This window comes from Crocodylus siamensis, chromosome 1 (genome assembly GCF_052110815.1).
Source record: "Crocodylus siamensis isolate JL-2025a chromosome 1, ASM5211081v1, whole genome shotgun sequence".
Lineage (NCBI taxonomy): Eukaryota > Metazoa > Chordata > Crocodylia > Crocodylidae > Crocodylus > Crocodylus siamensis.
In genome coordinates this window covers 301,918,117-301,941,849 of record NC_143395.1, presented here as the reverse complement: position 1 = coordinate 301,941,849, position 23,733 = coordinate 301,918,117, and the positions used below count along the sequence as shown (strand labels likewise).

Below are 23,733 nucleotides of genomic sequence, written 5' to 3'. Positions count from 1 at the left end.
GCAGAGCCTTAGTAACCCAGGCAGGACTGCGCATGCTCATCCACACGCGCTCCCCGCCGGCGCCCCACCGTGGGCGGCGCGTGTACCCCGCGGGGAGGGGGTACCCGCCCGGGAACCACTAGGCAGCGCGCGAGCCACGCAGCCAACAGCCTCGTGCCCGTTCCAACGCGTGCGCAGTAACACCCTCCCGCCTTCCTCTCTCGGTTGGCAGAGGCGGCAGTGCGCCTGTGCGGCCCGGGCGGGGCGGGGCCGGCCCGGCGCTGGCCTTCCGCGCGACCGAGCGAGCGCGGCCGGTAACGGGCGCCCCCAGCCGCCGGGGATGGTGAGCAAGGGCCCGCTGCTGCGCCTCCTCGCCGCCCTCAACCGCCGGAGGATGAAGCTGCTCACGGGGATCGCCCTGGTCGCCTACGTCGCCTGTGAGTGCGGCGGGGCTGGGGGCGACGGGCGGGAGGGTGGAGGGGGTGCAGCGGGACCCGCGCGCACGCGCACTGTCGTGCTCGTGTGCTGCACGGGGTGGTGGTTGTAGCAGCCTTGGGCTCCAGACGGCGGCAGGCCGGGGTCTTTGGGGAGATGCGATGTCTTTTATATTCGGGCAATGAAGAGTTGGAAAAAGTGTTTTTGCGTACTCATGCACACGCACTTGCACGGATGCGTGTGCGGGTAGGCGTTTACTTACATGCACATCTAGGCAGGCAGATGTGCATGGGTAAATGCGTGTGTGTGGCCCTCTACGTGGGGACACAGACATACTCGTACGTTGTGTGTGTGCATGCCCACATAAATGCACAAAGCTGGGGGAGTTTTTCCTTTGCCCCTTCATTACTGTCCCCTTCCCAATGGTGATGTGTAGAGGGTGCATGGGGGTGCACGTGTACCTCCTGAGAGCTCCAGTGTACCCCCTGACAGGCAATGCTCCTTGCCTAGGCTACAGACAGGGGGGCCAGGTACGAGCGCCAGTGCCCTCTGTCCCGTCCAGGGAGTGAGGGTACCAGGTGAAGCGCTGCTGGCACTTCTGGGAGCTCATGTTTCCCGGTTGGCGGGATCAGCTGCAGAGGGACCCCTTCCAGCCCCCCAGTTGGGGTTGGCCACGGGGGCCCCCCACCTTTGTTGCTGACTGGCTGCTGGGTGGGCATGTGTCCTACCCAGTCCCCCAGGCAGTTGGTTAAGGGGTGCCCGGTTCCCTCCCTTGTTGCCCTGACATCTGTAGTGTGGTTGGGATGAGACCTGCCCAGATTCCCAAGTGGCTGATGGGAGACAAAAGAGAGAAGGAGGCAGCTGGCAGGGGAGCCCTGGGTGTTTACTTTGCTGTCAGGTTACTCGGCCTTAGCATGTCCAGCGTGCTAAGTGCTGTGGGCTCTTGAAGTGCCTGGCTTTCCACTTGCTTGCAGTTATTTAAAAAAACAAAACAAAAAAGGAAATGTAGGCAGAACGGGAAACCTCTCCCAACACAACAGATGTGTGCCGCCGACAGGACATGCATGTGCTTGCAACATGCTCACACCTGTAACGTATGCACGTGCGTCTTAGCTCCTTGATATTTGCATTCTGCGCTGAAGCAGAGCAGTGTTTCAGGTATAACCAGGACTGGGCTGGTGCTGGGAGGCCCCTTAATAGTTATAGTAGTGCTTTGAAGTGGCCCGGTGCCTGAGCTACTTGCACTGGTGTTAGTAAATGCATGTCTTCCCCCTTTTCCCCCCTGCAATACTTTCTTTCAAATGATTAAGGGTTTGAAGGCCATGGAACCTTCTTTCCATGAATTCCCATTCACTGTTTTTACATAATGAATCATATTTGGAGTACAGTACAGCATTAATACTTGAACATAAGAAACACAAAACAAGTAATCCAAATACCTTTTTTGCAAACTAGGAAATATGAGCTCCAAGCCTCTGAAGTTTTGATGGAATATTGCTTGCAGGCACACGTGAAAGCCCCAGATAAGGCTCACTTCCAATCCGTGTGGGTCCATTTGCGGATTTCAGCCTCTGTGACAGCCTTTCAAGGGTGTATCTTGCATGGGGGGCAATGGAACACCCTGTCTGTGCAGAGATGTGTTTGTGCTTGGTGGTCTGCAAAACTAGAGAGCCAGACTGTATTCATGGTTTAGAAATAATATTAAGGCTAGGACAAAGTTTCTCAGGTCCTGGATCATATCTCGTGTCCTGTATTTTGCTTAATATCCTTTAGATGCAAACCTGTCCTTTTGATTCTGCATAGCAGTGAGTACATTGTTGTGATCTAAGAATCTAGACAGAAGCGTAAAGGTGGCTGGGAGAATTAGGGTTGTGACTGAAAGACTTTATGTGGCTTGTTACTCCCCCCAATTGAAAGGGGAAAGTACCACATTGCCTTCCGGACCTTTTCCACCTTTCCATCAAGGCCCATTGTATGTTTTGCACTGTTTCATATTCAGTTTGGTTTTTATGTTGGTGTATACTTTGTCTTCAGCTTGCTCTAGGTTTTACATTGACAGTGAAGACTGTAGAAGTTGTCAGGGATGAGATCTGAGGCTTTGGCAGCTGAGTTGGTGGCAGCTGGAGCTTTTGATACTCAGAGGCAGACAGGTGAACTAATTTGCTGGGGTGTTTTGGGTATGCAGAAAGGTCTCTAAGGCTCTTCATATTTAGGAAATGATTGTTTTCCTTTTTCCTTCTCAGGCAGAGGTGCAGAGAAACACCTTTCAAACCTTTCTCCCCACAACAACCCTGGACAGCAACCTGCTGTCTCATTGCATGTCAGTATCTGCAGCAAGTAACTCGTGACATTTTAACTAATTGGATATTTCTGTCATCTTTAACATTATGTAGGTTTCAACAGCAACTTCTAGGGTAGCCTTATAACTCACTGAGTTATTCCAGGTTACTTGCTATGGGTATGGAAAAAATATTATGGTTTTCAGGCAGAATTTCCTATGTTTGTGACTAACTTTCAGTTGTTAGGGAGAAGAAACCACAAAAACTTTTGCTGCCTGAATCTCTAAGCTTCGAGGTTTTTACAACTTTTAACTTCCTGAAGATTCCGTTGAGAGAGATGCTGCTGTTCAGTATGGAAAGGGTAGCCTGATGTATTAAATAGTGAGTTAGTTCATGAGAAGAAGGTTTTTGTAAATCTATCTCACTTGGTTATTCTAGTCAATCTCTGCAGTAGAATCATTGGTTTTGACTTGTGTCTTGAGTATCTTAGGACATGGTGTTAGATTGTACTGAGCAGTTGCTTCTGTAGAAAAAGATAATGTTGCAGTTTTCCAAGAAACTTTCTGTTTTATTTCCCACTCCTGAAAGTATGTTTCTTGGAATATCAGTGAATTTCCACAGCACATGGAAGTGGTTAGATCATACCACACTGAAATAGAATGGAAGTTGAAGAAACTGAGCTACTTGTGCTAGTGTCAGTAAATGCATCTCTTGCTCCTCCCCCCCCAAATACTCTCTTTCAAATGATTAAGGGTTTGAAGGCCATGAACCTTCTTTCCACGAATTCCCATTCATAGTTCTTACATAATGAATCATATTTGGAGTACAGTACAGCATTAATACTTGAACATAAGAAACACAGAACAAGTAATCCAAATACCTTTTTTAGGAAATATGAGCTCCAAGCCTCTGAAGTTTTGATGGAATATTGCTTGCAGGCACACATATAAAAGCCCCAGATAACATGGAATGGAAGTGAGCCTTCTCATAAGGGGTTTGGTGTCTTATTTGATAAGAGATGCCTTTTCTTAAAAAGTTCTTCCCAAAGGGCTACATTGCCTCTATGAGGGCTTGTGTCGATTAGCAGACTTGTACTAGCAGACAGCACTTGCATAGGGAAGCCTCCAAGACATGTGCCCATCTGTGCAGCTCCTGCTGGAACTGCACAGCTTCACTGCTGCAGCTGGGAGAAGACCTGCTGGGTGGTGGCAGAAGCCAGTTTCTGACTGCAGTGTCGGAGTTCCTCTGCCATCGGAAAGAAGGTGTTCTGCTGCAACTGTGAGTGTAGATATATATTCAGTCCTGTTGACAAAGCTATGTAGTGTGGATGAAGCCTGAAAGAGTTAGAAAGATGTAAGTAGGACCCCCAAAAAACAAACATCTACAACAACACTCTTTTATGGCCAGATGCTACAATCTCTGTTTTCTCTAAGAAAATCCTTGGATCACAATGAAGTTGCCAAAGAGATTAATTACTTAGTTGCAAAATGAGGCCTGCAGTAATTATGTACTCTTCTTGCAGAACTCATTGACTTCTGTAACTTCTGTTGAAGTGGAAGGTAAGGACATAGCATCCATTAAGGTCCCATCAAGATATTGTAACTCGCAGTTTCTTTAAACTGATTTCAAGGAATACAGTGCACTCAGAAAGGCCTGCAATTTGTATCTTGTGAAAAAACCCCCCAAAGGAATATTTCTACAGCAGCAGAACTAAAACTGCATGTGGTTTAAAATCTGAAACTTAAGTTTCCCTGTGCTGAGAACATGAAAACAACCAGAAGTACAAGTGAGATGTTATACTTCATTTTCATTATGGTGAGTGGTAAATAAACAGCAATCAACACAATATTTTTAAGAGTCAAACATATGTCATTATTAAGATGAGTAGTTTATTTACACCATATGGTCCAGAGTTTCTAAAACACTTGCCTAAATGCAAGCTTGCAAGCCTGTACTATGCTGTCTAAGTAAAACTCGAATCCTGTAAAGAGCGGTATCTGCTCAGCTTTATGTGTATTGTAGAAATAATCTCATAGATGTATGAAGGTTTTATAGGGTAGGATTTTTTGAGATGCTTATCTGTGGACTTTGAAGTCTTTCTTTTGACAAATCTTAGCCAGGATTTTAAAGTGGGTCATAAGCCTTCAAATCTGTTTGAAGAAATATCTTGCTTTGGTGAGGTAAATAATCTCTCTTTATACTGAGTGTGCTGGTCACTTCTGGTCCGCAGCTTGCCGCTCCTCAGCATGAAAAGGTTGGGAACCTCCGGATTAGATAACTGAAAGCTTATCCATGTGTCCCCTAACTACACAACTGTTCTAGATAACAGATAAACGCCTGGAATTCTTGCTTCTTGCATATTTCCTGAACCATCGCAGTTACATTATAGCCCAAACTCTGTCGCTACTGTCATTTCTTGAACTCTTCCTAGTTTGGTGCCTGTCATCATTCAGATTCTGAGAAATCAGTTGGTATTTTGTTTTGCTCTAGGTATCCCTTCACATCTTTTAAAGACACTCTTCAGAAGCAGACATGTTCTCACTGTATAGCAGCTGCCTCAACTTTCATGTAACCATGGATAGTACATGGCTAGCTCAATGTAGCCAAGCCCTCACAATTAACATGCCAATTGTCACGCAACTAATGAATTGCAAAATTCCAGTGTGTGTGGCTCTGTTACACCAGTTAACATAAAGCAAGATACTCAGGAGCCTTTGACTTATTCCTTCTCCATATTATCCAACTTCTTAAATCCATGTGGCAAAGTTGACAGTATTGCTGCTGTAGATTTTCAGCACAGTGGGGCATTTGATTTCCCCTGGTGACTTCACATCAGCTTAGTGAGCCCCTGAAAGCAGTATTATTAGCTTTCTTGGATACAAAAGCTCATCTCCTCACCAGTACAGGCATAGCTGGTAAGGTTGCTTCTGAATGATATTGGTCAGTCTATTTCCTATCATTAGGAAGGTCTGACATCCAGGGAGCTGGGTGATATATGATCAGAGCTGTTTTTGGGCTTATGGTTTGACTAAAGCTGGAAACAGACAGCAGAGTGGTTTGTGAACGGCTGAAGTTCTACCTATGTGGTATGAAAGCACAAGCTCTGATTTGGACAGAATGGAGTGAAAGACTTTTCAGTGTTCTGTCAACTTCTACTGCCGTCCCAGTTACTGCTCATGTTGATATGGAATAGCAAAACAAATTCCAAACTCTCAGTTTTTGTGTTCAGGTACTACTAAGATTAGTTTGTTAACACTTTGACTTCTGCTTGGAAGTGAAAAGGAGAGCCCAACAAAACCTGCTAGCCCACCTCAACTTAGTGATCATTTGGATGGAATATTTGTCTGTTAAGTACAGGCCAGATTTCTATAGATGCAGGACCACTTGGATACCAAGGTAAAAGAGCTGCACCATGTGTGACAGGGCAGTGCAGAACTCCAAACTATCTATGGGCCGGTTTGTGATGTCATATGCTCAGTGATTTGTGTTGAGAGAGGATGCTGCACTTTCAGGGAGCTGCTTGACAGGGTATTAAGTGGTGTTGAATATATGCACAAGATTTTGCAAGAGGGCAGTACTTGAGGTGTGGGAGACTCAGATTTGTTGTCTTCTTGTGTGACAGGTTTGACATGCCACCTTTCAGTAGAGTGCCTTACCTACCAGGCTACACAGTATTCAGAGTAAGATGCTGTCAGTCTTGTCTGTTGACATTGTTCTGCTTTGTTTAAATAATTAAATGTTTACCGGAGTGGAGATTAGAATCCAGTCCTAGCCATCAGGCTTAGAAGATAACTTGTATTCTCTTGTTCATTAACTATTTCACGTGTAATGGAATGGCTCTGAGAGGAAGGGTTGAGGAAAGCTCATGTTAATATACCCTGTAGGTTACACCTTACTCTGTAGGTGGTTAGGATAGCCTCCTGGGAAGCTGAAGGCCCAAATTCATAGTCTGTCTCATTCAGAGAAGGGATCTATCAAGGTCCTGTTCATTATCAGTGCAGTGTGGTTGGAACAAATATTTTAAAAATCTTAACAGTCAAAGCAACTAATGTAACTTTAAAAAAAAAAAAAAGAACAAATTGATACACCTTGCTGAAAGGCATGATCATAATTATTTCTCCATGTGAAAATTTGTATGCAATTATTATCAGTCTTATTTTTTTTCTTCCAAAAGTGTGCCGTTTTATAAGTTATTTCAGTCTGGTTAGTTTGCAACATACTGTCATTTCAGCACACAAATTCCCCTAATATTTGTATGGGAAAAACAGTATTATTGTCTGAGCTGAGGATTACTGTGGAACACCTGATTATTATATGTCTCTGCTTGTTATCAATATATACTCTGGCTAGTCCTTTGTTTTGTAATGGCTAATTACAGATTTAATTGGGATCCACAAGGCAATTAAAGTAGGTTCCTTTTAATGCAGCTGGTACACTAGTCAGCATTTTTGACAAGCTTTCCCTGTATACTTTTCCAGTCTGTCAAGTTTTCCTCAAATAGTCTGTCATTACCAGGAGACTACCTGCTGAGTGACCATGCAGATTCTAAAGAAAACAAAACCTTTTTGAGAATGTAGATTAAATTGTTCTTAATATTAATGCATGCTTCCTAGATGGAGTATTTAGCATCAAATGATCCATTTTAAATTCTCAAATGTTATTTCAGACAAGGGTGTTATTTCTCTGGGTGAATCTGATATCTTTTATTACACCAATGTAAATAGTTAGAAAAAAATTTTTTAGCAAGCTTTTGCATTTAAAAACCCTTCATTAGGCTGGGAGCCTCTGCAGTTGGTGTGTGCTCTTCCTAGATGGAATGAATAGTAAAGAAGCCAAAGGCTGGTATGCATGCAAGACAGGCAGACAGTGAAGATTATTTCTTCACTGACTGACACTAACAAATGTTATTTCTGCTTTGGAAACTTTAGGTAACAATATCAATTCAGACTTTCTTTTTTGGTATGCCACTACTTTTTAAATAGGAAAATGCAAGAAGGTAATGGCCAGAACATAGGTTTAGCTGTGTTGGGGTAAGGAGAAGGTAGAAGGGGGAAATTAGTAATTATTAACAGCTGAATTCACTAGACTAGAGATTGGGAAAGAGTTTCAAGACATTCATCATTGTCAGCGGGAGACTATCAGTCATTTGAAGATGTACAAAACAGCTGTTAAGAATGGAAACACTTCTTTTAAAAGCCGGTATTACCGCAGTCCCTTTTTAACACCAGCTGTAGTACAAAGTAGTATCCAATCTCAGACAGACCTTGCAATCTCATCATCGGTTAAAATATCTGGTTTTGAATTCTGCAACTCCCTAAGCTTGTGGTTCTGAAGATGAGGGCTGTAGACTACAAGTGGTCTTACAGAGGTATGGTATTTGGTTCTTAGATTGTCTTGTGTCCTTCTCTGCCACATTCAAGTCAATCAGATGGTAAGGGTGCATGATGGTCCATAGGTAATGTTGAGAGTTTTTAATGGTTCCATAGCCCAGAAAGTTCGGAAACTGCTGTGTTTAATGCCATGGCACAAGGCTTGAAATTCTGCATGTTTTTACTATCATGCAGTACTTTGGGGTGGACTATGAGTTGTTTCAGCTATTGTTGATTTCTTACATGTGATGGGGGAGAGAGAAGGGATTACCTGTGATGAAGGCAGAGATATCCTCTGTGACTGGGCAAGCCACCTTATTTTATTTCCCACCCTTTAAAGGGGAATAATATTTTCATCCTTCGTGGGGGATATTGGGGATTAATTCAGTAATGTATGTGAGTTGTTTGTAGCCTATGGTACAACAAGGAATTTATAGAAAAAACATACATTGCATGTTAATAATTTGCACAGATGGAACTCAAATAAACATCCTGTACAATGACACTCTTAGGGCCAGATCCTACATTCTCTGCTTTCTCTAAGTAAAGAGAAACCTTGGTTTCTGTATTCCATGTACTAAAAAAGATGATCCATTTCTCCTGTAATCTACAGGTGCTCAGATAAGTGACTTTGACAGATAAGCAGATGTTAGTTTAATGGAGGGTGTTTTTTAAGTTGCAGCATGGCATTTTTATTTTTTAGTTTCTGACTTTTTTTTGTCTTTTTGTTCTAAGATAATTGAACTCTTATTCCTGAACTCACATAGTCTCCTGCCTAAGTAAAACATCCAGACAAGAGAGAGTCTTTGTAATGGTCCTTGTTATATTTAAAAGTGGCTGTATCTTATCTGTATAAATCCATTAGCATGATGTCGGAAATGTTCAGTATGCCTCTAGAGAGCCCACTTTTAAAATTCCCATAAATATGAATTATTCAGCAGAAATAAAAGCATCCTTTGGACTTTGCCTTTTGGTCCCTTCTTGTTAAAGTTGACTTGGTATATATGACGTAGTATATCTTGAGGGAAGGAAGGGTTTGGAAAAGAGAAAAAAATACTGCTAGATTGCACTTGCTGTAAGGACACAACTTCAATCTTGAGAGGCAAGAGGTAAAAGGGAGTTTGAGTCTCTTGAGAATCATGACTTTTAACATTTTGTTTAAAAGATTCAAGCAGCTCAGGTTTTAAGAAGTATGGTAGTGTCTTGCTTTAGAAACCTTCCTCCTGTCTCCCAGCGGCAAAAGTTTTATCCCATTCTCCAAATTCTTTCTTTTCACAAGCTGAAACTTTTTTTAAAAGTGTAAGGTCTGCAATAATGATGAGTGCTTATGATTACATTTTTAATCTTAAAAGCACATGTTCTAGTAATCCTTGCAAAACTCCATCTTTGTTTTCCAGAGAGGCAAGAGAAGTTGAGAGATTTGCCTGAGATCAGAGGCAGTTAGAATGGAATTACAATTTCTCTCTCCCTTGCACAGACCATTAAATGAGGCCACGTTGCTTAGGACATGCAAGGTGACTGCTCCAGGGGCTGTTTGTGTTTTTTATCTAATGGCTGTTTAGTGTTAAAAAAAATAGATTTGATACCCAGGGATGTGCCCTAATGACTGGGCTTGTGGAGTCTCCCTTCCTCTTTGTGACCTAGTGAAATTTTGAGTTATTTTCTGAAGTGACACAAAGAAGCAAGAAAGGTGGAACGTGCTCCCCCCATCCCCCTCCACAACAGCCCCTTATTCAGGTTGTCAGGGCCCTTTTTTTGAGAGGAAGCAGGAAATGTGGGTTTAAACACCCTGAGCCTCCCACTTGCTCAGGATGTCAGTTCTTTCCCCTGAGTTACTGGATTCAAGATGAGAGGAGGGACCTACCCACTAGGTCAGGTTTGGGGGGGTGGGGTTGAATCGGTTGCAGAAAGTTCTGTCCCGTTGGTGTCTGCTAGGTATGCTAAGATAAGAGCTATACAGAATGTAGGTGAGAGGATGCCTGATGTGAGCTCTGCCCCTCCATGAGAGAGTTTTGCACATGCACAGAAACACAACATGCAGGGGGAAAAAATCTTCTTACATGCAGTGCTTATGTGTACTGTATACAGGTATGTACACTGGCTGAAGGTAGAGAATACATTCTTAATAGGAAAGCTAAACTAGGTCAAAGCAAAAGTTCCCCTCTCCTCCTGCCCCCCAGGGCTAATGCAAGGAAAGTGGTATGTGATATTATGTTGTATGTGAAATGCAAAGGAAATCCTTGCAGAAGAATCAGTGCCATAAACATGGAGTTGCTGCTGTGTCCCCACAATTTGCACTTGCAGACATTCTCTTTTAATATAGAAAAGTGGGAAACTTTGCTGCTCTTCACTTGGTGCTGGTTAGTAGCTGTGATATCGCAGCAGAATGCATTTGGGGAAAGAAAAGTATAGGTGTTACATGTTGAGTGCTCTCTTCCTGTTCTCCGCATTAAGTCTGCACTCCAAATTCCACCTCAGATGTAGCAAAGCATTTTTACATTGCCACTTTTAAGAGGCCACTTTCTTATACTGGAGCTCACTTTGCAGTAAGCATTTTGGAACAGCAAAGTGAAAAACTCAAGATTTTTTGTCTTGAGGTTCACCTCTCCTTTTCACCAGTTCTTCTTTACCAGCCAAATTTTGTGTCTTCCACTTGAAAACAAATTTATATCTTAGCTTATAGGATTTTGCAGTTAAGGAAAATAATCTGTTGTAAATATGAATAGTGGAGACAAGAATTCGGTTCACTACTGCTCTACAGCCTGCCTTGCTCTTGCTATGTCTTCGCTGCAAGAAAAAGATATTTAACTGCTTCTCTGATTCAGTTGATCTATAAGGTGCAACTCCACTCTGACTTTGGTAAAATCCTAGTGCAGGCAACTCTCAGGTAGTTTTCACTTCATTTTAAATAATATAGGTCAGTGCTGTAACCTCACCTCCTGGGGTTTACCTTGACATAGTTTAGTTTAAGTAAAAAGTGTCAAGTCTTAACTGGGGATCTTTCAGAGGTAGCCATCTTCATTGTAAAGCAAGCTTTTTTCAGTGACAACACTCGTGCTAACACCATGTCTGAAATGCTCTCTGAAGGCTATTTAAATACCATCCCCATTTAAGTAGCTCCTAACAACATAAACATCTCAATTCCTTAAAAGACTTTGTGTAGGTAATACTAACATTTTCTTTCTTTCCAAATACATAAGTAGTAAGTGCATTTTATTATGTTGCCTCACCCTTTTCTCAGCTTTGTTGCGTTGTTTCCTTTTAGGTGTCACCTGAAGGCCTCAGGTGCTGTAAATGTTGTTCTGGGCTTTTTGTCTTAGTTATGTTTCTATAAAGTACTTTTGCTGCACGCTTGGGGGCTGTAAATAAATAATATTCCCAAGGAATTAGACACAAGCCTGTAGCGAGATAGTTATGCTTGGATGTCTTATTTGTTAGACCACTCAAGGATGGAAGCAGCCTGTCTGACAATTGAAGTGACTTCGGGAACTTTGTTTTAATACCATAACTGTATATCCTTTACTGCTAAGAACCTACTAATTTGGGTGCTTATCCTTTTTTGCAAGGGCAACTTGCAAAAAGGGTTCTGGAGATTTATTAACATTATTTGTGTTTTGATTGTTGGGAAATTCATTAGTTATATGCTTGTGAGAGGAACCCCAGAACATAAGTCAATTTACCTTGATGGACAAAATTGTCTGGTTAATAATTTCAAATTTAATAACCCTGTAAGTTCATCTATGTTTCCCCTCCCAATTGAAAGTATTAAGGAACAAATTCAATGGTTCTAATACCCTTACTATAATCATTGTGCCCTGAACATCTCCAGAAGAGGGGTGGGTGTGCATGTGCATGCATGTGTTTTTAATGAGTTGATTTGGTAGACTATGGTATTTTATTTCTCTGTATGACAATAAGGAAAGGAACAGCAGTTGTTTGTTGCATTGCATTATATGGCTTTAAAAAAGCTACATGAAAAAGCTTAATGTTGCCAAGTGAAGCATTCAGAAATTAAGAAATGCAACTCTGACCTCTCTGAAGTGTGTGCATCACATCTGTTTGGTGTTATTTTTAGTGCACAATGTTTGCGTGCCCAGTGTTCTACTTGGGTACTGTGGTAATTGAGGTAGTGGCTTAGTCCTCTTGCTCGTGGTGCTCAGTTAATAGCCACATGCCTGTTGTACCCCATCTTCATTCAGTGTACACTTTCATCCCTGGTGATTGAGGGCCGTCTGGCTGGTGCTTTGTCAAATCACAGTTCAGTGATTATGATCTTGTATGCTTTTATGGTGCAAGGTGGGGGGAAAAAAGAAGGAAAGTACATCATTCATTTAGCTGTAGGTTTCTATCTAGAATATCCCAGAATCGGATTCCAAACTCTTTTTCTTATAATGTTGGGAGAGCCTCATCTGACTTTTCCAGTTTTTTTCCCCTGCCATATAGAAAGTGTTCTGATAAGTGACCTATTTGAAGACGATTGGTCTTAATACATGTCATAAAGTATAATCTTGTGCAAAGCTCTTTATGCAAACATGATATAAAATTGAGAAGTGGCTCATTTTATTATTAAACGGTAATATTAATATTGTTTTGTTTTCTTTTTTCTCTTTCAGCTGTATGGGGAAACTTTGTCAACATGAGGTAACATATTACTTTTGCATCAGTATCTTTATCTGAAGCAAGGTTACCTTTCCCTTCATCACGCAGCAACAAGAAGAAAACAAAAAGCCTAGAAACAAAGTTACTGGCATTTCAGCTAGCAAAAATATAGTTACAGAACACATTCCTGCTTAATTAAAAAAAAAAAAAAAAAAGAAAGTCTGCAACCCCAAAGAACGTCTTCACTGCAGATTCAACTCAACAGCTTACCTTTTTTTGTCAAAGTCCCCTTTCTCTTTCACACATGCAAACTGATCTGAGTTAAGTGGACTCAGGTTAGAACCTGGGCTCTGCTTTCATTCTACTTTCAGCAGTTTTTACCTTTTGCCACCTCCTCTGTGCCTTTCCCCCACTATTCTCCTGATATTCTCCTCAACACCTGATGAGTTATAATTCACTGGGAAAGACTCATAGGAAATAGAAAAATATAACATTTAAACCTCCCCATGTAGATGGATTAAATTGGTTTAAATGTACCTGGAACAAATCAAGTGTTTAGTGGCACTAGTTCCTAGTTCTGTGTGGACAATAAGCATTCTGTGACACAAATCTGGTCAGTGTTCCAGGTATCCCACACTATATTGCTCTTCCCGCAATACACATGCACACATTGTCACTACTGCAGTTGGTTGCTCTTTTTTTCCCCTTTTTCTTGTGACTTTTGATCAATGAGCTCCCTTCCACAGCTTGTTCAATAAAAGCTATCTTTCTAACAATCAGCTGTGTTGTCACTCCCTGACTGCAGCCTCTCCACCTCCAGCCATCATGCCTCCCCACTTCCTCAACCCCTGGAAACGAAAAAGCATAAGTCTGAGTACTCTTTCCCCACCCTCCCTCCAAGTCACATGAGCAGACTACACACTTTGGTCATTTGCAGGTTATTGAAGTTCATTGCAATCATATTTAGGAAACAAGGGAAAGGCCTCCAGCCACAGGTCACCCACTGGGACTTTCAAAGCATGTGTGCAACCTCTCCTTCCCTTGCTGCTTGTCCATTGCAAGGCATGTTGAGGTGGTTGCTTACTCCACTTCCTGGCATCAGAGCCATAACACTTCACAGTGATTGGGAACCAGTTTGCAATCAATGACTTTTGGGAATGGTTCGGTTGTTATATCTGTTTGCATCCTGTTCCATAACCCTTTTAAACCAGTTCTCAATCTGTGACATTTTGAACTGGTTCAATCATTTTGTCTTTTCAGGCTTATAGAATGGCTTGATTTAGTGCAAGACAAGAAAAACCTAAATGTCCCCATTATAAGCAGGGACAGGATAATTTGAATAGGTCTTAGCAGTGTTGCTGCTCGCATCTAGGATAAGCTAATCTGGGGAAGATGTAGCCAGAGTAGGGAGGATGTAGTCCAAGTAGGGAGGAAAAACACAACTGGTCATTCCCTTTATTACAGAGGTATGGAAAGGTACTTAGATATATCTGGGAAAGAGTTGGGTCCACTTGAACCATTGTACATGAGAAAGTCTTGCTGCTGCATGTGATTTGGGATTGGGTTCGCTATGAGGTAAGGCAATGGGTTCACTATGAGGTAAGGCAGCTCAGTACAGACTCAGTCAAAATTAGTTTCCTTCTTTTCCTGGAGAAGTCCCTTTGGAGTCAAAGGGACAATGAATCTTTAGAAGACAGAGAGCCCTTTGGCATCATTCCCTAGAAGTGAAGCACATAGGTCCAGCCTAGGCACGTCTACACATGACACTACATTGCTGTAGCATCCACAGGTGTCGACACATGGCCAGCAGTTACTTTGTAGTGGTGTACCATTATAGCGTGCCACTATGCTGAAGTAGCTGCTAAGAAGAACCATGTACCATGTGTGTGGCACAGTATGGGCTGCTACTGTGCTGTGCTTTAGTACTTCCAAAAGTACTTCCAAAATGAAGTAGTAAAGTATGACTCAGTAACAACCTTGCTATAGGGCAACGTGTAGACACCCTCTGTGTAGCTACATGTATATGTTGGGAGTAAAAATTATGTAAAATGAAACTGCAGTGTGCCAGCACTTGATACCCCCTTCTGGCATGTATACCAACTGCAGGAAGTGCCATTTCTAAGATAGCTTTCAGAAGTTTAAATATTTTGGGAGCTTCTATAATTATTTAGCATAAAGAAAAAGTTTATTTCCTTTAAAGATAATTTTTCAAAACTGTAAATTTTGTTTGCTTGGAGAAAAGCATTTAATAAAATATGTCCTGTGGAGTACAGTGCCACTTGTGTACAATAAACTGATTATTGGAGTGATAAGGCTGGCATTTGCTACTACTGCTGCAGTGACTGTTTGGATGTGACATGCAGTGACATGATGGATTTTGTTTGGAGACCACGCTACTGGCTTTACTGAGACACAAGTACTGGAGTCATTGAAGGTTTTGTTGCAGACACACTGGCTTAAGATAGTTTTGCAGAGGATTCGTTACCCTGATTTCTAACACCGTGGCATGTGTGTGTCAAGTTAACAAAGGACCCTCTGTTTTCTTAGGTGTAGTGACTGTAGATCCCAAGTAAAGGAGCTCTGTTTTACTTGAAAGAAGTACATTTTGTGTAGGATGCCCATGAAACCTCTAGTATGGAAAAAATTTGCTACTTATAAAGCCTGTTGAATAAGTTCATAATTTTCCTTTCAGAATGCAACTTAAACAAGAATGCATACTTAAGCAAAATCACCTAAGCTAGATATATTATTTTAGCTTATAACTTTATATTTTAAGTTTTTAGAAATGATTTAGTCCAAGGAAGAATTTAACTAATTGTTTTGAGCTGTATATGGGGGAAAGACTAAATATTACCACTAAGCCTTTAAATGATGTTGGGCTTATAAGGCAACTTGAAGAGACTGCCTCAAATATATAGCCTGGCTTCACCTCACTTAGGCAGACTTAGGTGAAGCAACTGTTTTTGTTTGCTCATCAAGTGACCATTTTAACTAGGCTTCTGCATGCTTTTCTTTCAGTTGAAATTTAGAAATACTCCTCTCTGTTGTAAGTACCTTTGCTAAATGGATGGTGTATCTTTTTAAGGAATACATCTCTGCTTAATGAAGAATATGACTGAAAAAAATTAACAAGTTCAGCTTAGAGAACATGAGTTAATTTTAATAAACGTAATTGCAGCGTTGCATTTCAGCATCCAGTGAACATCTCCAGTATTTTCTAATAGGGGAGCTGTAGTGCCACTTTTGACTCTGCATCAAAAATGTTAATGCCTATACAAGGCGTACTTTGGAGAAATGACTTTGTTAAAATATCACCTTCCTACTTGATGCCTTTTTGTGTGCTTGTATATTCAGAGTTTGATTTAATTTCTCTAAAGACAAAAATGTGCTTTGATTCCTTCTGACCTCCCAAAGCCGATGCTTTCACCTATAGGTAAAAGTGATTCAGGTTCTATTCTGCTATGTTAAATAAAATTATTTATAGTATTTCTGCTTAAATCTTTGTAAAACCTTGCTGAAAGCACGGCACTTTCTGAGACTGAATTAAAGGTATTGTTAGCCTGCAATATTTTTTATAAAGGTAAGAAGATCCCAGCGTACTCTCTTAACCGAGATTGAATTTACACATTTAGAAATAAGGGAAATGTTTTGTTTCCATATTTGAGGAGTTGAGTATCAGTACATATGGATCCTTAGCAGTTATGTTAGTCACTTGTCATGGAAATGCACTACAAAATTACTTCTGTAAGGGGTGACTGATCCAGCATGCATTGCACTGAAGTAAGGTACTATGATAGTGCTTTTTGTTAGGCTTACGTGAAGTCAGGGGAATTGATTTTGGTAGGGATTAGATAAAGATCTATTGTTTATTTGCTCTGTTGAATATTTTTACAGAATCCATTCCAAAATATCTGAAATAAATTTCCCTGTGAATGGTGGGGGAGGGTTTTTTGGAAACATCCAGAATGTACTGGAAGTCTAATCTAATTGCTCTTGCCTTCATGACTTGTTTTTTTCCTCCAATAGGTCTCTTCAAGACAATGGGGACCAGAAAGTTGAAAATAAGATAGAAGAGGTTAGTTTCCTAGGTGTATAATAATCTTCTTTTCCCCTTGTTTTCTTCCCCATTTGTTGTTTTCCCTCTGATCAGAATATTTTACCTTCTTTCCTATTTTCCACTAATATAAGATTCAGCATACTTCTTGCATCTACGTTGTTCTTCATTGTTATGTACCCAACTTCTGGCACTAATCAATAACTTTGTTTTCCCTCAGAAAATCTTAAATCCAGTTCTGTTTGTCATAAGGTCCTGCTGGGAATTAAGCCTTTTTTACTAAATTCAGGATTGCTGTACTAATTACTTTCTCTACCACCTCTGAAAAAAAAACCAAGTAATTTTAATGAGTTTTTACAGTTTTTAACTTTGAACCTATGAACATTGTTTTGTATCTAACCCATAACCATGTTAATGAGTTGTTAGTGGTGAAATATTACCATGATGGACTTCATAGAAAAACCTAATGGTTCTTTATACTAGGCATCCAGTCCAGTAATACTGAAAAAGTAAAATTTAGCTGGCATATATGGAGATCCTTTATACAATGTGGTACCTATTTTGTGTGACCACATTTTGAGGTGAGGGTGTCAGCAGGGTATATTTCTAATTTGTCAGTCTCTCAGGTGAATTTCAAGAGAACTATATAGCAATTGTCACTTTGAAATGTTGATTTCAGTAGGCTTTGTTTCTCTCTTATGCCTGTTCCGTGTAAGCAACCTCAGTAGGAGTTTTTGGATTTGGAAATGCCTTTTTTAAGACTGATCAGACATAAAATGCTTTGGGTACCCAATATGCAAAAGTTACTGTAGAATCTCTTAGGTAAAGGTTCTCTACATCTTTCCAGAACTAGACATAAGTTGTGGTGGGACTTACTTCACAAGTGACTCAAATGGTTTCACTTAAGGTACTAATCAATGCGAGTCAAGTTACTGAACTAGGTTTTTAATGAGCCTAAATTACTGTAGTCTGCTTGTTAACACAAACATGTTTGTTTTAGTCTTTGGACAAAGAACTGTCCAAATCTAACCCATTGTTTGGGTAGCAAAAATTAATTTGTTGAAAATTAATTTGTTGTTAGTAGTCAATACTTTTTGTGCCATCTCTGGAGATCCCTAAAGATATACTATCAGCTTACGTTTGGGTCCAAATTTAAATTTTAAAGCCTGAGGCCAAGAAAAAGACCTGATTTTCTTACACACCATATGCTCGCAAAATAATACGCACACCTTGCTTAGGGAAGGTAGAATGAAGAAGGGAAAAAAAATTTTTTTTAGTGTTCCCTGCTATATAACACAAGCTCACCAAAAGCTGCTGCCAGTATGACAGTGGTAGTTTTAAAGCTTGAACTCTGGAGTTGGCAGGAGAGGGCAGAACTGGACTCCGCTTCTCCTGCATGAGCCCAGGAAAACAGCACAGCCTTTGGCTGCCCTTACAGTGTTTGTATGCCTCCATCCCAGTCCAGAAATAAGTCTTCCAGTTGAAAACGTACAACCCAATTTGGGATGGCTGATTTTTGGGGAAAAGGTATATATGACATGCAAGTAAATGAGTTCCAAAACTGATTCCCACTATTTGAAACTTCAGTTTAGCATTGCATTATTAATGCACTGCTTGTTCATGCTGAGAGAAATGTAAGAAGTTAAACTAGTTTATATATTAATGCTTCTGTGACTTTTTTGCATTTCTTTTAATAGGATATGGTGATTAAAAAACTAGCTGACAAAATGTATTTATTCATTTCATTTATATGCTGCCTTTCCCAGCAAAGTCTTAGGGTGACCGAGGTGTTTACAAAATAATGTTACATTTTGAACACCTCCGCCCCCACAACCATTTATTTAAATCTGAGGAATGGACTGCTTGTAGCTCTTTAGTGTCCTCTGGTAATTTAGTCTTGGTATGATGGCTGTATTTTAGCATGTGCAATTATATTCTGTCCTCATATGTTTCCCCCAAATTACAAATAGGGTATTCCAGCTGCCATCCTAAACAGTAGCATGGTGTTGCTTTCTTCTTTCCTTTGGCTTATCTGAGGCAAATGACTGGAGAAATGAGGGAATGACTGGCTAGTCTGCAGTGCTACAGAGAAGGACCTGGAGGTCGAATACGAGCTGAATCTGAGCATGCTTTTGTTGGGGTGGGGGAAGGCCAACAGTATACTGGATTGTATTAACAGAAGTGTCACTTGCAAAACTAGGAAGTGATTCTTCTGTTCTGTTGGGCATTACTGAGGTCTCACCTGGAGAGTTTTTGTCTCCATACTTCAAGAAGGCTGTGGAAAGGCTGGAGAGTCCAGGTGAGCAACAAAAATGATTAGGGGCCTTGGAATCATGACTTAAGAGAATAGTCTGAAAGAACTAGGGTTATTTAGTCTGGAGAACAGAAGACTGAAGGGGACTTGGTAACAGCTTTCAAATACATCAATGAAGATGGAGATGGGCTTTTCTCTATGGCTGTAGGAGTCAGGGCAAGGAGTAATGGCCTCAAGCTGCAGCAGAGGAAATTTAGATTGGAAGATTAGGAGGAACTTTCTGACTGAGGATGATCAAGCATTGGAACAGGCTACTAGAGAAGTTAGGGAATCTCCATCCCTGGAAATTTTCAAGAGTAGGTTGGGCAGACCCTTGACTGTCTGTCCAACCACGGGTGATCGGGGTGATCCGGCCTTGATCAGGGGGCTGGACTAGATGACTCTGTGAGATCCCTTCCATCCCTGCTTTCCTGTGATCCTAAACTGTTTCTTTCTGTAATCCTCTATTTCCCTGCATGAAAAAGGTGGTACTAGTACTGATCTCAATTATTACTTCAGAGTGCAACTGTACATGCTTGATGTGTTGTTTACAGTGGTAGACTAAGTGATTTTTCTGTACACATAGTAGGTTTTTTTATATCAGATTTATTTCTTTCTTGTTTAAAAAAAAAGTGTTGGTATCTCTTGGCTCACAAAGTACTGCATAAAATGTAAGTTGTTCTCTTTAGCTGGACTATTTTGATTGTAGTTATTAAGATGAAATGCATCTTATCCATCCTTATCCCAAAATATTTTTACATGGGTATTTTTTGACGTGTAAATCCCTGTATCTTGGCTTTAAAGAACTAATTTTATTCTTGGTTTAGGCTATTGCACCACTGAGAGAGAAAATCAAAGACCTGGAAAAAAGGTATGTTTGTTCTGCAGTTTGGGGAACTTCATCAATAGAGCCGAATTTCTGGTTTTCCCTGACCAAGCCTCCTGATCTTGAGTTTGACACGTGTGCATTTTGTATATAAGCTCAGCAATGAGATATTTCTCCTTCGTAAATCAGATGTAAGGCTTTTATTTTTTTTTCCTGGGATTGAAAGGTTTAACAATGCGCAGGATGAGTGACCCCACTGAAATAAATGGAACTACTCGCTCTTTTTTTTAGACTGAAACTCCCATGCAAAAATTTGGTTTTTTGGGTCCCTGTAGGACATGTAAGCAGCACTCTGAATAAGCATAAATGATATGAACTTGGAACATTATTTTAGACCCTCTGTTTGTTTCTGGCAAACAGCTATTATGAAAGGCAATCTTATGAAGGTTTGTGATCTGCCCTAAACTGACAGTGCTGATAAGCACATTTGAATTCACATGAGATTCTGCCTATCACTGTGCTTCTTCCATGGAATCATGCTTCTCATGGTAGGAAAACATGCACAGTATTCACATGGTTTCAAAGGTGCTGCATGCTTTTCTCTCAGCAGCACATATAATTTTCTATTTTGTGCTTAAAACACAGATGTAATTTTCTACATCTGATTGACTGTTTTCATTTTTTTACTACAAGTGTAATCCTTCCTTACTGAACTCTCAAATAAGTACTAATTTGCTTGATCAGATTGGATGACCTTGGTGCAAACATTCCTTATATGTTGGGTCACCATTAACTATTGTAAACCATGTTGTCATACTTACTAAACTGTAATCATGAACAAATAAAAAAGTAATGATGTGTGTATGAAGTTGTCCTGACTTTTCTCTCTGCCCATTTGATTTTTACCATTTGATAATTTATTTAATCTTTAGCTGTAATGAGTGAGGTTTGTGTGTCCTTGATTTGTGCTGCTCTTAATTCAGACGTCACTGTTGTCACTCATGAATGGGATATGGATTATAATAGCTTGATCAACAGTTTGTTTTGGGGCAATTGTCAAATGAAGTTTTAGTTCTCCCTGAATCAGAGCCTGAAGGTTAATATCTTCTCAAGGTGCTAATGCAGGGTGTTTCATTTTGAATAGTGCTTGCAATATGCCGTTTAATGTAGTAAATTTCAAATGTTAGCAGTATCTCCCTGCCAGTGAGGGGAAAATGCTAAATTTTCTAGTTTTCCCTAGGAGTCTGCTTTTGTGTTGATAATTTCACAAGATAAAAGATGAATTCTTTGGTTTTGTATCTGTGCAGTTATTTATTCATATGCAAAGTGAGTATAAACTGTTATTGCCATTGCCATCAGAGATGTAAATAATTACCAAGGGTAGTTATGAACCTGTAGTTAAAGGACTGAGACTGATGAGTAGTAAGTAGAAGTGCACCGATACATTGGTCCGATATCGGATTGGCACCAGTATAAAGAAAATGGATTGTATTGGAAATCAGCTTGATGTGGCAGATAATTTGGCCAGTAAATGCCCGTGCATGTGTGCAGCCACGGTGCAGCATGTAGGCAGCGAGGAGCACAGCCCAGGAGCTTTCAGAGCTGTGTGTAACTGGTAAGTCTGGTGCGATGGAAAGGGCATGGGGGGTGGGCAGATGAAGGCCTCTGCAGTGAGGGAGAAGTGGGGCAGGGGAAGGTGCGGGATGGAGCTGCAGCATGTCTTGTCTGGGGGGTGGAGGTGGCTCCCACTACTGCATGCCGCTCATCTAGGAGCCGCTGATCTGGTGGCTCCCGCTGGTCTGGTGACTCCTGCTGCTGCTCCCTCATCCAGGAGGGCACTGGGGGGAGGTGTGCCCGTGGATCTGCTCAGGGTGTGCTGGGGCTGTGCAGGGCTCTTCTTGATCTGCCCCTCCACACCCCTTCCCTCCCCTTCCACCATACCAGACTTACCAGCTGCACACTGCTCTCCAAGCTGCTGGGCTGGTATTGGAAATCAAATCAGTATCGGCCGATACGCCTCCTTAAAAACCTTTTACCGGTATCAGCCCCAAAAATCTCTATCGATGTACCCCTAGTAGTAAGAGGAAGCTGTAGTTAGAAGACTGAGACTGATGTCGTGAGTAATAGAAACTTCTTTATACTGTAGTCCATTTGGGTATAAAGGCTTTTCATTGTCCATAGGTTGACAAACCTGAAGGCAGTTCATTCTGCTTCCTTTAGTATTAATCTCCTGGCAAAACATTGTTAAACTGAGGCTTAGTTTAAGGGTATAAATCAGTAAATAATTCAGAAGTAAAAAAGTCACTGGAATGGCGGAGTTGCCCATACCAAGCCTTAAGAATACAGGGAATTTAGAGTTAAATGTTAAGAACCACGTAGTTAAAAGCATGAACACTTACAGTTCAATCACCCAAATAGCTTGACCTCTGTTTCTAGTAGTGATGATCTGTGAATAACACAAGACTTGTCATTTTCTTCTCACACTTTTTTTTTTTTTTCCCCTCAGCCCATTCTTCTTGTTACAGTTTGGGGCAAAGAAGTTTGTTTTCTATTGGGGACCCTTGTTAGTATTGAGGTGTATTTAAGTGTGAAGATTTTGTTACCTCTACCCCCAACCCTACCCCCTGTATAGAGAACAACAGCATTTTTCCTTAGTCTCATAAGGATCCTAATTGAGGAAGTATTGTGGGTGAAAAGGAGGCAGGCCTATGCCTGGTGCCTTAGAACCAGAACCAAAGTTAATCCAGTGGTCATCTGCAGATGCTTTATTTGAAACTCAGCGTGCTCCTGTGACAAGCCCAGCACATACCCAGGAGAGGTATCGCATTAGTTGGACCCAGCTCACCCAACATCTGTATAGACTGTGTGGCAGGGCACTGTTAGTGCCTGCCACTTTAAGGGCCTGAAGCCAGCAGCTGGCAGGTGCCTGATTAGGGCAGCCATTTTGGATCTAGGGCTGCCCATAGAAACAGGGCATTTTGCTGCTGGAAGGCCATGCCACAACATCACCTGGCTCCAGGGCTGCTGGTATCAACCTGGAGGTAAGGGCAAAAGCTGTAGGGGATGGTCAGGAGGCTCCTGGTCCTGGGTACCACCTAAAACTGCACCCTGATGGGAGTGGGTGGCCTGGTGGGGCTGTCAGTGGTGTGGGAGCCCCCAGGAAATGCCAGGCCAGTTACCGCCTGATGGGAGTGAAAGGTGGGTTGGAGTGCCTTAACCCCAGCTCCCACCTTTGGGTGGATCAAGTGACACTGGAGGAATAGGAGGCCAGGCACGGCTACGGCCACCTGAGCCCACCCTAAGAGGGAAGCCCCGTGGCCCTGAGTAGAGGGGGCGTTGTGTAAGTTCTCAGAGTAGCACCATGACCTGCTGCTCCACGAAGGTAGTGAGAGTCCCCTGTGAGACCCTGGAGCACCAGTATTATTCATCTCCCCACATCCAGGAAGGGGACCTGGAGAGAGTGTGGGGCAAGTGAGGCCAGAGGTGGAGTGCCCCCTTGACTGGTCCATGCTGGGGCTAGGACCAAGAAGGTCAAAAAGACCAGGTGCCCACTGCAAGGGGCACCCAGAGTTGTGGGCCTGGGGCCCTGCCTGGCCTTGGAGGTGAGGCCAGGGCCTATGTGTGGCCAAAGGTCCTGAGGAGGGACCACACCCAAGAGGGGAGCCAGCTACAGGGAGCTCGGCAGCCTGAAAGAAGGCAGCGTACACTGCCTGAGCGGAGAGATCAAAGAAGGGTCCTGCCAGGTGGATTCTGAAGCTGAGTGTGGGGCTGGTATGATTAATAACATCTGGATGCCATCTGCGAGGCTTGGGCCACGGTGTAGGGAAGGTATGGAGGCATGGACAGCCCCAAACATTGGGGGTACACTAATGGGCAGCCTCCTGCGTTATTTAACAACT

At 41.8% G+C, this 23,733-nt stretch overlaps 1 protein-coding gene across 2 annotated transcripts in view; it reads left to right on the top strand.

Annotated features, from left to right (window-relative positions):
• Window positions 1-187: 187 nt before the first annotated feature.
• Window positions 188-23,733, top strand: part of UXS1 (UDP-glucuronate decarboxylase 1) — an 87,785-nt gene continuing 64,239 nt past the window's right edge. Inside the window, exons 1-4 of one of the 2 annotated variants that reach the window (XM_090021130.1) lie at window positions 188-416; window positions 12,676-12,703; window positions 16,688-16,736; window positions 19,836-19,879. In XM_090021130.1, coding sequence (XP_089877256.1) covers window positions 320-416; window positions 12,676-12,703; window positions 16,688-16,736; window positions 19,836-19,879 — 218 coding nt within the window. In that variant the 5' untranslated portion in view covers window positions 188-319. The remainder of the gene's footprint in view (window positions 417-12,675; window positions 12,704-16,687; window positions 16,737-19,835; window positions 19,880-23,733) is intronic. The other variant, XM_090021146.1, reaches the window with a different exon arrangement.